The sequence below is a fragment of the Salvelinus alpinus genome, chromosome 32, assembly GCF_045679555.1.
Source record: "Salvelinus alpinus chromosome 32, SLU_Salpinus.1, whole genome shotgun sequence".
Taxonomy (NCBI): Eukaryota; Metazoa; Chordata; class Actinopteri; order Salmoniformes; family Salmonidae; genus Salvelinus; species Salvelinus alpinus.
In genome coordinates, this window is record NC_092117.1 from 24155266 (window position 1) to 24168444 (window position 13179).

General features: G+C 44.8%; 1 protein-coding gene across 4 annotated transcripts in view; it reads right to left on the reverse strand.

Annotated features, from left to right (window-relative positions):
• Positions 1-13179, reverse strand: part of LOC139562617 (attractin-like protein 1) — a 290320-nt gene that overhangs the window by 243599 nt on the left and 33542 nt on the right. For all 4 annotated transcript variants that reach the window (XM_071380435.1, XM_071380434.1, XM_071380436.1 and 1 more), the window contains exons 2-3: positions 550-633; positions 220-333 (exon numbers count right to left, since the gene is read on the reverse strand). In XM_071380435.1, the coding sequence (XP_071236536.1) occupies positions 220-333; positions 550-633 (198 nt within the window). The remainder of the gene's footprint in view (positions 1-219; positions 334-549; positions 634-13179) is intronic.

Here is a 13179-nt window from a genome sequence, read left to right on the forward strand (position 1 = left end):
ATTGATAACACCCACTCGTTACCTATAATGGAAAGAGAGAGAACAATTCCTCTTCAGCTAGCCAGTATTCTGAATCATCACTGTGTGGATTCTATGTAGCGGCATGTGATCCGCCCAACTAGGTTTGAGGTATACAGTATTTGGAGTTCGTGCATGTACAGTTGACTGCATACTAGAGAGTACACACGTATGTACATGCATACAGCATGATGATCTCACCTGAATACTGCAACCAGAGGTGCATAGATGGAGTCTCCATCGTAGACGTACATGTGGTCCCAGCTACATTCCGTGGCAAAATGGTTGAAGCGCAACCTGAGCACAGCGTTTGGGCTGGACGACAGAACATAGAGGTTTAAAATGGGTAGCTATTGGGCTGCAGTAGTAACTACAACACTGCCCACGATGATCAGGAGTCTTTACATTAGTCAAAGAGTTTAACATGAAGACCACTGAAAAATAACAAATCAGTCTAAGAATGAATGCATACTGTACAGAATATAGATAGAAGAGGGTATGAACAGAGGAAAGAGAGAAAGAGCTACTTACTAGCTCTCGATCAGCCAGGTGCACTTAGTCTTGTACTTGTAGTTGATAGGTCCATCTGTGAGGGAACCTGATGGCTCTGTTAACCTGGCAAAGAGTGAAAAGCAACAATTAAAACATGGAGGAAGATGGACGGACAGATAGCTCACAGAGGGGGAGGGTATAGGGTATAGCAGTGTTTCCCCTATATTCATTTAGCAGCGGTGGCCCACCACTGCTAAATATTTGCAACCACTCCAAAAAATGTTAATATGCTGATGTGCTTCTAAACGCCCACACCAGTATAAATCCACTTTTTCAAGCTAAAAGACGATGGCCAGAGCTTACCAACAATGTTGCACAACAATATAAGTCAATGAGTAATTGTTTTAGTCAAAGTATGAAGTAGTTGTGCTTCAAGTGACAAATTAGAATGTGTGACTTTGGGTGTTTTCGTGAGTCTTACGTGTCTTTTCCTATGAGATGACATGCCAATTCTTTTCAGCCTACATTTTGTTTCAGGGCTGGGTTTTATTTCAATGTTACCACCCACCAGCATGGCAATGTTTATTAAGCAGAAACAACTGCTGGAAATTCTTCCTATTTGCGAGTCGTCTGAGAGCCAAACAGCTTTTCTCTGTAGCCTACACTTGGGATTCCACTAGATAAAACAGCCAGATATTGTCAAAATTGGCTATATCGTACAAATTCCTGAAAACAAAAATTAGCTTTGATCTTACTTTATGGTTAGGGTTAGGCCAGCATTTCCCAAACTCGGTCCTCAAAGCTTGATGATTAGTTGATTATTACAATCAGCGTGTGTAGTGCTAGGGCAAAAACCAAAACGTGCACTCCTTGGGGTCCCGTTGACAGAGTTTGGGAAACACTGGGTTAGGCTAAGGTTAGCAGTCTGGTTAGGCTAAGGTTAGCAGTCTGGTTAGGCTAAGGTTAGCAGTCTGGTTAGGCTAAGGTTAGCAGTCTGGTTAGGCTAAGGTTAGCAGTCTGGTTAGGCTAAGGTTAGCAGTCTAGTTAGGCTAAGGTTAGCAGTCTGGTTAGGCTAAGGTTAGCAGTCTGGTTAGGCTAAGGTTAGCAGTCTGGTTAGGCTAAGGTTAGCAGTCTGGTTAGGGTAAAGGTGAGAGTCAGGTTTAAAAATCTGATTTTAAGAGAAAGTAGAAATAGACAGGGTTTATAACTTTGTGGCTGTGTTAATTAGTGACCACCCTACACTTGGGCGCCTTCCCATAGAGTAAATTAAAATAGGGGGGGGTCAAAGTGATGTTTTTGCCCCTCACCTTTTTTACCAGCAAAATATCCCAATCTAGTGTATCATTTGTCAAGTTTCACTTATTTTTGAGCTAGTCTGCAGGCCATGCAAAAAAAACTTGCACATTAATTCAATAAAACACTCCAACCCGTTCACTAGTTAGGCTATCCATACTACCAGAGGTTATATTCTTTCTTTTTCTATGGCGGATTCGTGGCTGCAATTTAGACAATGCATTGATATATAGCTGCACAATTTAGACAACGCTAGCTAGCTTGCAGAAATTAAGAGAGAACAAAGAATATAGCTATTTTGATCATGTCCCTGTGCATGTCCAAATATTAATGACGTCTGGAATCCGACACGGTTTCACTGGAATTATCAAAAAGGCAGTGGTGTAAAGAACTTAAGTAAAAATACTTTAAAGTACGACTTAAGTAGTTTTTTGGGGTATCTGTACTTTACTACACTGCTCAAAAAAATAAAGGGAACACTTAAACAAGATAATGTAACTCCAAGTCAATCACACTTCTGTGAAATCAAACTGTCCACTTAGGAAGCAACACTGATTGACAATAAATTTCACATGCTGTTGTGCAAATGGAATAGACAAAAGGTGGAAATTATAGGCAATTAGCAAGACACCCCCAAAAAAGGAGTGATTCTGCAGGTGGTGACCACAGACAACTTCTCAGTTCCTATGCTTCCTGGCTGATGTTTTGGTCACTTTTGAATGCTGGCGGTGCTCTCACTCTAGTGGTAGCATGAGACGGAGTCTACAACCCACACAAGTGGCTCAGGTAGTGCAGTTCATCCAGGATGGCACATCAATGCGAGCTGTGGCAAAAAGGTTTGCTGTGTCTGTCAGCGTAGTGTCCAGAGCATGGAGGCGCTACCAGGAGACAGGCCAGTACATCAGGAGACGTGGAGGAGGCCGTAGGAGGGCAACAACCCAGCAGCAGGACCGCTACCTCCGCCTTTGTGCAAGGAGGTGCACTGCCAGAGCCCTGCAAAATGACCTCCAGCAGGCCACAAATGTGCATATGTCAGCATATGGTCTCACAAGGGGTCTGAGGATCTCATCTCGGTACCTAATGGCAGTCAGGCTACCTCTGGCGAGCACATGGAGGGCTGTGCGGCCCCACAAAGAAATGCCCACCCCACACCATGACTGACCCACCGCCAAACCGGTCATGCTGGAGGATGTTGCAGGCAGCAGAACATTCTCCACGGCGTCTCCAGACTCTGTCACATGTGCTCATGTGCTCAGTGTGAACCTGCTTTCATCTGTGAAGAGCACAGGGCGCCAGTGGCGAATTTGCCAATCTTGGTGTTCTCTGGCAAATGCCAAACGTCCTGCACGGTGCTGGGCTGTAAGCACAACCCCCACCTGTGGACGTCGGGCCCTCATACCACCCTCATGGAGTCTGTTTCTGACCGTTTGAGCAGACACATGCACATTTGTGGCCTGCTGGAGGTCATTTTGCAGGGCTCTGGCAGTGCACCTCCTTGCACAAAGGCGGAGGTAGCGGTCCTGCTGCTGGGTTGTTGCCCTCCTACGGCCTCCTCCACGTCTCCTGATGTACTGGCCTGTCTCCTGGTAGCGCCTCCATGCTCTGGACACTACGCTGACAGACACAGCAAACCTTTTTGCCACAGCTCGCATTGATGTGCCATCCTGGATGAACTGCACTACCTGAGCCACTTGTGTGGGTTGTAGACTCCGTCTCATGCTACCACTAGAGTGAGAGCACCGCCAGCATTCAAAAGTGACCAAAACATCAGCCAGGAAGCATAGGAATTGAGAAGTTGTCTGTGGTCACCACCTGCAGAATCACTCCTTTTTTGGGGGTGTCTTGCTAATTGCCTATAATTTCCACCTTTTGTCTATTCCATTTGCACAACAGCATGTGAAATTTATTGTCAATCAGTGTTGCTTCCTAAGTGGACAGTTTGATTTCATAGAAGTGTGATTGACTTGGAGTTACATTGTGTTGTTTAAGTGTTCCCTTTATTTTTTTGAGCAGTGTACTTATATTTTTGCCAACTTTTACTTTTTCTTCACTAAATTCCTAAAGAAAATAATGTACTTTTTACTCCACACATTTTCCCTGACACCCAAAAGTACTCGTTACATTTTGACAAGAAAATGGTCAAAATCACACACTTATCAAGAGAACATCCCTGGTCATACCTACTGCCTCTGATCTGGCGGACTTACAAAACACAAATGCTTCGTTTGTAAATTATGTCTGAGAGACGGAGTGTGCCCCTGGTTATCCGTCAAAAAAAATAAAGAAAATTGTTCTGTCTGGTTTGCTTAATATAGGGAATTTGAAATGGTTTATACTTGTACTTTTGATACTTAAGTACATTTAAAACCAAATACTTTTCACTTTTACTTGAGTCATTTTCTATTAAGTTATCTTTACATTTACTCAGGTATGACAATTGAGCACTTTTTCTCCCACTGTCAAAAGACAACGTCAACAACTGGTATAGGCATAGCTTAGCTGAAACTCATTTCTTGACAGGTAGGATGCTAGTCTTTTTCTGAAATAATTATTATTATGACAGTCTTAATTATTATGGTAGTCGAAACTGAAATGGTGATGACATAACCTTAGCTAGGTAATGAAAGTTATCATGCTAGCTAGTTCCACTGACACCTGTCAGTCAGTGACCTAAATGTTGTTATTTCTCTACTACACCACAATGTTCCCACTCCCAATTTCTAAATATGTATTAGCAGCATGCATCAGTCTTTGAGCTGGAACCTAAACGTGAATTTCCGCTCTAGGACAGGAATTACTCGGAATAGGTGCAGCAACTTCCTCTGAGGTGGGCCTTTAAATGAACAGTGCGAGATTTTGTGAATGAAGCCTTTTTTCCCTACTTACCCATATAATCAGATGAACTCATCGATACCATTGTATGTCTCTGCATGCAGTTTGAAGGAAGTTGCTAACATGCGTTAGCGTAAACGCTTACTAGCGTTAGGCCAATGATTGGAAGTGTATGGGAACAGTAAGCTTGATGTTCGCATAGACTTTCAGTCAATACGCTAACGCGAGTTAGCAATGGCTTGCATATGAGCACATCACCGTGATTCAGCTACTGTACATTTCCTGTCAATGAGTATTGTCTGAGGTGTGGCAGGAAGCCTAGCGTCTAAGAGTGTTGGGCCAATAACCGAAAGGTCGCTGGTTCGAATCCCGAGCCGACTAGGTCAAAAACCTATTGCTGTGCCCTTGAGCATTCAACCCTAATTGCTCCTGTAAGTTGATCTGGATAAGAGCGTCTGATAAATGAAGTAAATGTGTGTGGGGGTGTGTGTGTGTGTGCGTGCGAGCGTCTGTTTGTGTGTGCATTGGCGTTCTCTAAATGTGGCCACAATGACAGCCTTCCTCATCTCAAATGAGGAATTGAGGGACAGATATGTGTCTGCTTTAAGGGGTCCTTAACTGAAAAAGAATCCCAACGTCCATCTCAACCAATTACACTGAAACCACAAGTGTTATAGGAAATCATTAGCTCTCCCATTCAGAAAGCATCTGTCTTGTTTACTGGACAACACCTCCATCTACAGCCACACAGAGACTATTAGACAATGCTATTCTCTGGTCACCCTGACGTAATGGGACAAAATGGAAGACTACTGAAGGAGAGCCAGGAGCTGATGTCTTCAGGATATTGACATGGGGTAAACAAAGCGCAAGTCACCATTATCTGATATATTATTGTCACTGCTGGGAGCCTGGGACACTGTGGTCACACTGGCACCCAGCCACATCACTTCCTGGTATCAGCCTTGAAAACAAACCCTCCAACAAAACTGTGTGTGTGTGTGTGTGTGTGCGCGTGTGCGTGTGTGTGTGTGTGTGGTGTTTGTTTTGGTTTTACTATCCTTGTGGGGACCAGAAGTAAAACAAGGAACATTTCGCTGGTCCCCACAAGGGAAAATGATATTTTAAGTTTAGGCGTTAGGGTTAGAATTAGGGTTTTGGGATTAAGGTAAAGTTTAGGGCTAGGTTAAGAGTTAGGGTAAATAGGATTTTGAATAAGAATCAATTGTTTGGTCGCTTCAAGGAGAGTAAAACAAACATATCTGTGTGCGTGTGTGACGGGGGGCAGCGACTGTCTCTTATTCACACATCAGCAGTGACCTTATGACAAAACATGTCATGTAGATGACAACAATGACCTTTCAACAACCTTAATGCACAGAAGAAAATGCATTAAGAGAAGGGCTCTGGAGAATCATGCAGGGTATGGATAGGCAACTCCAGTCCTCTGTGGCCTGATTGGTGTCTCTTATGCCCAGGGCACCAGCGAACACACCTTACTCCAATAATCAACTAATCATGATCTTCCGTTTAAAATGCAATTAGTTTAATCAGCTGTGTTTGCTAGGGATGGGGGAAAGGCATGCCACCACTCCGGCCCACGAGGAGTTACCCATCCCTGATGCAGAAAGTACATTCAGCATGGAACCAAGTCAACCAACCCACTACCAAGTGGAACTAAGTGACAGATGGGAATATAACACGGAATTTACTTATTATTATTAATAATACATCATTTTTAGAGGCATCTCCAGGGAATTAAAAGGAGGGAGAGTCAGTCAGACAAAGAGTCAGACAGACAGAGTCAGGTAGACCGAGAGTCAGACAGACAGAGTCAGGTAGACCGAGACAGACAGAGAGAAAGTCAGAGACAGTCAGACAGAGAGACAGAGTGAGTCAAACAGAGAGACAGAGTCAGTCAAACAGAGAGACAGAGTGAGTCAAACAGAGAGACAGAGTGAGTCAAACAGAGAGACAGAGTGAGTCAAACAGAGAGACAGAGAGAGTCAGACAGAAAGACAGAGACAGACAGACAGAGACACGGAGAGAGAGTCAGACAGAGAGACAGTCAGAGAGACAGATTACACTAGCAAAAACCCAAACTAAGCTGCATTGAGTTGCGTGTCTGAGCTGGGAGCTAAGTGCTGATTACAGACAGTATAACCCATCTGGCATTCAGGACAACCAGGTCAGGGCCTGTGGCAGGGGAACATACACACACACACAGCGAGAGACAGACAGACACAAAGACAGACAGACACAAAGACACTATGTACAGGCTGTCTGAGCCAGGCCAAGACAAACAACGCTACATTACACCACTCATGACCGGAGTTGGAGCAGGGCCCTAGAGGGCTGAACGTGATGTCTCCATGTGATTAAAACAGACAGATTGCAGCCCAACCTGACTCCTAGGAGGCATGCTTCCAAATACCACCAATATAGAAGGGGAAACGGGTTGGCTACGTCCGGTGCAGGAAAACAGGAACACGGCCATGTGAGTGAGTCACCAGGTTATGTTTGCGTCTCTCTCTCGTTCTAGCTCTCTTTCGCTCTCATTATCATCTCTCTCTCTCTCTCAATCTCGCATTAAACCCAGGATTGGAATATAAATATTAATCTGAAAGGCAGAGCTCAGATTGCCGTACTACACAGCTCTTACCCATCCAAGCGGACTACAACCAACAAGCTCATATTTTCAGATTAAAATCTTATCCGATTGGTCTAATGTCAGTCTGTGGGAGAGAGATATTGTGTAGGTGTGTGTTTTCTACTCGGAGCCTGGGAGGAATATATTACTGACCACCTGCAGCCATGCCAGAGACATCAAAAGGTCCAATACATCCTGTCTTCCATGCAGGATACAGACTGTGACGAGTAGAATGACAAATCTAACAGTAAATGAATAGGCATGTGTTCTTTCCTTCAGTGTTAAACCTGGACAAGCACATGGACGGTTTCATCCATCATTTCATGAAGAGCCTTTGAAGGACCGTCTTTTTAGACTTCAGTGATGCGCCAGTCTGACCACATTCAGGCCTATCGCCAAGAGTGGTCTGAACCCTGTGAGCATCAAACACTACTAGAACTAGACTGTGGGTGGAGCGTGAAGGTCCATTCATTTATTTTGCCAACCCGTAGAAAACCAGAGCCACTCAAAATGCACACTCAAAACTGCATGACACCGTGAACAGCGAGATGCACAGTGAGGTAGCTTTAGAAGACTAGGCCAGCAGCAGACTGTCTAGCAGGGTCCAGTATGACCAACAACATCCCACTGGGCAGAAACTGGTTGAATCAACGTCATTTTCTTTCACCAAAAAATGTAATGTGATGACTTTGAATCAAAGTGGACAACTGATTGAAATTGAAAGTCAATGTAAGAGAATTTCCAATTTTTTGTCACCCAATGTTCAATCCAAATCCAATGACATGCCATTTTTTGTTGAATTCACGTTAGTTGACAACTCAACAAACATTAAGCAAAATCAGACATTAGAATGACGTCTATGCCCAGTGGGACGGCACTTTCGCTCTCCCACCCAACACAGGGAGACGAGCAGGCTTTAAACAAATTGCTCCTGCTCCTTTTGGAATTCCACAAGAGCAGACGCAGTAAAAGGCAGACAGGAGTGGAGGTATGGTAGGTGCAGGAGTGGAGGTATGGTGGAGGTGGTATGGTGGAGGTATGGTGGAGGTATGGTGGAGGTATGGTAGGTGCAGGAGTGGAGGTATCGTGGAGGTATGGTAGGTGCAGGAGTGGAGGTATGGTGGAGGTATGGTGGAGGTATGGTAGGTGCAGGAGTGGAGGTATGGTGGAGGTGGTATGGTGGAGGTATGGTAGGTGCAAGAGTGGAGGTATGGTGGAGGTGGTGTATGGTGGAGGTATGGTGGAGGTGGTATGGTGGAGGTGGTATGGTGGAGGTATGGTAGGTGCAGGAGTGGAGGTATGGTGGAGGTGGTATGGTGGAGGTATGGTAGGTGCAGGAGTGGAGGTATGGTGGAGCTGGTATGGTGGAGGTATGGTGGAGGTATGGTAGGTGCAGGAGAGGAGGTATGGTGGAGGTGGTATGGTGGAGGTATGGTAGGTGCAGGAGAGGAGGTATGGTGGAGGTATGGTGGAGGTGGTATGGTGGAGGTATGGTAGGTGCAGGAGTGGAGGTATGGTGGAGGTGGTATGGTGGAGGTGGTATGGTGGAGGTATGGTAGGTGCAGGAGTGGAGGTATGGTGGAGGTGGTATGGTGGAGGTGGTATGGTGGAGGTATGGTAGGTGCAGGAGTGGAGGTATGGTGGAGGTATGGTAGGTGCAGGAGTGGAGGTATGGTGGAGGTGGTATGGTGGAGGTGGTATGGTGGAGGTATGGTAGGTGCAGGAGTGGAGGTATGGTGGAGGTATGGTAGGTGCAGGAGTGGAGGTATGATGGAGGTATGGTGGAGGTGGTATGGTGGAGGTATGGTAGGTGCAGGAGTGGAGGTATGGTGGAGGTGGTATGGTGGAGGTGGTATGGTGGAGGTATGGTGGAGGTATGGTAGGTGCAGGAGTGGAGGTATGGTGGAGGTATGGTGGAGGTATGGTAGGTGCAGGAGTGGAGGTATGGTGGAGGTGGTATGGTGGAGGTATGGTGGAGGTATGGTGGAGGTATGGTAGGTGCAGGAGTGGAGGTATGGTCTCTAGTAAACCGTTTGGAAATATTAATCTCCTCTGAGTGAGTAATTGATCGTGTGTAGCAGACAGATGTACAGTGGCCGGAGGAGTGAATCCCCTGACACGTCAGACTAGAAAACGCCTGTCCCTCAGGTAGCATAGGCAAAAAAAGAAACTCTCTCTCAACAACACACATCTTAATGCCCAGACCACTAACCCTCTCTCTCGGAAAATCCCTATCGGTTTCACTTCACTAATCACAAGGACGCACAGACAGAGTGGGAGGGGAAGAGACTGTGCCAAATACTGCATGTATTGCAGAAGAGGACAGGGAAGGACAAGACATAGCCTATCATAGCCCTCTAAAATAGTGAAACCCCAGCAAGTATATATGCTGATCTATCTGACCTCCAGTCAAAACACCTCTAGTCCAATATGAAAGGCAGTGGATCGTTGGAGCAAAGCAGTCATCCTGCAGAGAACTATCCTGGTTCCTCCTACAACATCCTGTGACCTCACCGTTCTGTCACACTCAACTATCTGCTCTCGCTGAGTCAGACTGCCTTCTCTCCTACTTTCCTTACTGAACAAACTTAGCAACGTTTTCATGAGCAGATTTCCATTTATCTACAGTACTCATCCTCTGCTACAACCAACACATACAGCCGGAAATAAAGGAGTCTGAGCGGTCTCATGTTTCTTCTCTCCTGGGCTGTGTTCAGGGTCCTGAGCACACCTGTCCCTCTCAAAGAGCTCTCACTGACCTGTCCGTCTGCTAGGAGCAGATCAAAGCCTTGCTCCCACTCTGCACAAGGGCTCTCAATCAAATCCAATGAGTTGAGAGAGACTGCATGGGAAAAGAGGAGAGAAGTGGTGAACAGGACCAGTCAGATAACCTCCTTCATACAGCCAGGGGCTAGAGTGTAAGGGTATCAAAGAGAGACCCTGAACACTGATACAATCTAGACTTAGTCTGACCAGATGGAGGACGAGCAGGTCCACAGTTCAGGCTCAAGTGAGGAAAATATACAGAGAATAAAGTGTCAAATGAGACTATGTGGGAGGCTTTTGTTCTTTTGATTTCTGCAAGCAGTAACTGGAAAAGTTTACTATATGTCTTGTGTTTTTTGTTGTTAACTGTGTGTTTTGTTGGAATAGATGAAGAGTTCAATGCACCATCAAAGACCAATGTACTGTATCTTGTGTGATCTGTATCCTAACGGGTGGTCATTTTAGATAAGAATACTTTCAATCACATCGCCATCTAATGTTTTAAAGGTCTCTTTTTTTCCCGCTAATGTTTTTTAGTACTTGTCCATCTCCAGCAACCATTCCTTAGCTTAATACAATTCTTCAAATGTCTCTATAAAACAATGAATACAGAGAACTGATAGGCAGATGCACATAGTTACATATTTGGTGACTCTGCAATCATCATGAGGTGTCAATAAAGCACACAGTCATGTGCCCCTATATTGTTCGACCAATAACAACACTCCAAACTCAGGATAACAGAAAATGCATTCTTCAACATAAAGAGAGGGCCCAAGATTGTGAAAACATTCACACAAAGCACAAGGGTAAGTATAAGCATGCACACACACAAAAACACAGCTCTAGCATAGTGGACAAAGAGCTTAGTGACAGTTCCCAGTCAGCTGACAGTGACCTCATCTCTCAAGTGTTATACAATGTCCTAAATACACTGTTAAAGACAACTGTTTTCTTTGGGGACAGAGCAGGACCACTCCCTCACTGTAGCGTAGCCTTTAAAGAGATGTGGTACTGTAGCTGCATACCACGCACACAAAACACCCATCTCCCCCAGGCTATTGCTGCCCTGCGAATAGACAATGATAAATGAATCATTTACCCAATGGGTGACTGCTGCCTTGTTCCCTCATACACACAGGTACAGGAGCAGTGGTCCTTTGGCTGTCTGCTAGTGGGGGATGGACAGATCTGTTATCACGCTCCGCTGACAGGGACAATGTGTGTGTACATACTGTATGATACATCAACATTGTAAGAGGGTGAAGATTGAGGGAGGATATTATCATATAATCACTGCATGATTTTGAGTGTGTGCGCAAGTGTGTGAGCATGTATGTTGTGTGTGTGTGTGTGTCTCAGAGTGAAGACAATGGGGAGCAGAATGACCCGTTGTGTAAATAACCTTGACCATCCTTTATTAGGAATAGAAATCATGAAGGAGAGAGTAAATGGGACTGTAAGAAAAGAGATTGATGTTTGTACGTCTCCAACACCTCTTCACGGTCCAGCAGCGTCACACCAGCAATTCATTCATCGGCAGAACCCGGGAACAGAAATCACATCGCTTTTACATTCTTTTCTAAAATAAGGTCAGGCTAAAGTTAATAGAATCGTATCTAACCAGCCCCTCCATACACCCTCTGCCTGAACCAATACCCTTGTACGTCAGCGTGAAATCTCAGAGAAACCCAATTGAGTGTTGTGGAAAGCATGAAGCACATGATGCAGTCAAACAGAGGTACTGCATTTGGCTCTCTTTAGTCAAATGATAGCTTATGAATATTCAAAACAGGTTTATGGTAAAAAAAAAAAGACAGGCTGCTGAGTGGTCACAGATCTGCACGAAAATATAGTATGTCTAGAGCAGATGAATAATCATCACAACATTACAAAGGCCTTTCTGATTTGCGTTGGTACATTTTGAAGTTGCGCACGTACAGAGTGCGCACGTACAGAGCGCGCACGTACAGAGCGCGCACGTACAGAGCGCGCACGTACAGAACGCACACACGTGAACGAGTTCTGAAAAGCGGTAACCAATACATCAAAGTTGGCACTCAAAATAAATTCACCACATACTGAAGGAATATAGACTGGAGTTACACAGATAACTCAGCAACATCATAGCAATATGATAGCAATGATCTGCGTTTATACAACATTCAAATCTCTAGAAAAACAGGGGCAAGTCTTAGCCAAATTAATTTTGGAGCGCACAAGGGAGCAGGGCTTGAACATGAGCGGGAATGTAATGTGCACAGGCATGCCTGTCGCCATCACACACACACACACACACACACACACACACACACACACACACACACACACACACACACACACACACACACACACACACACACACACACACACACACACACACACACACACACACACGTATAAACATGAAAAAGGTGTTTGATACACATGAGAATTCATTGTATTCTCTTCTGAGCTTCCAGCCTCTAAGAAGTTGCAGTGTTATTCATATATTCACAATATAAAAATAGCCCTCCCTGCATTTCCTCTGAAGAATACCATCCCTGGACACTAGTGTGTAATACTGTACTTGCTGACAGAGAAAACAAGTTCCTTGTAAAAGCAGGTACCTTCATATAGACAGGTGATTAGTGAATCTTATCTCATCACCAGAGGTTTTCCTGTGGGACTTTCTAGAATGTCACACATGACACTAAAACCATGGTTTTCTCAGAAATCTTATGATCAAATAGCTATCTGAATCTATGGGTTCCTAGATAGTGTGCTTTTCCCGAAAACACATTCATCACTCTCTTATATGAACATATGAGTGTTCAGCTGAACAAGTTCACATCCTCCTCCATTCTGGCAACATCACTACACCCACAAGACTCTGATTCAATGATAACTGACATGAGATTTCCACAGCAAACGTCAAACCTGCACCTGTGTAAAGTGGATAAAAACGAACTGCAACCCTATATAGCCTCTGCTCAGGTGAAAATAAGGCATGTGGGGAACCACCACCCAAATCAGAGTAACCCTCTCTTATCTGGACAGTGAAATCTAAACTAAGCACCAGACAATCGCAGGCTTTCCAGGATCCCGTTAATCCCATCTGATCCAGTGTGTGAAGGGTTGGTGTCAGC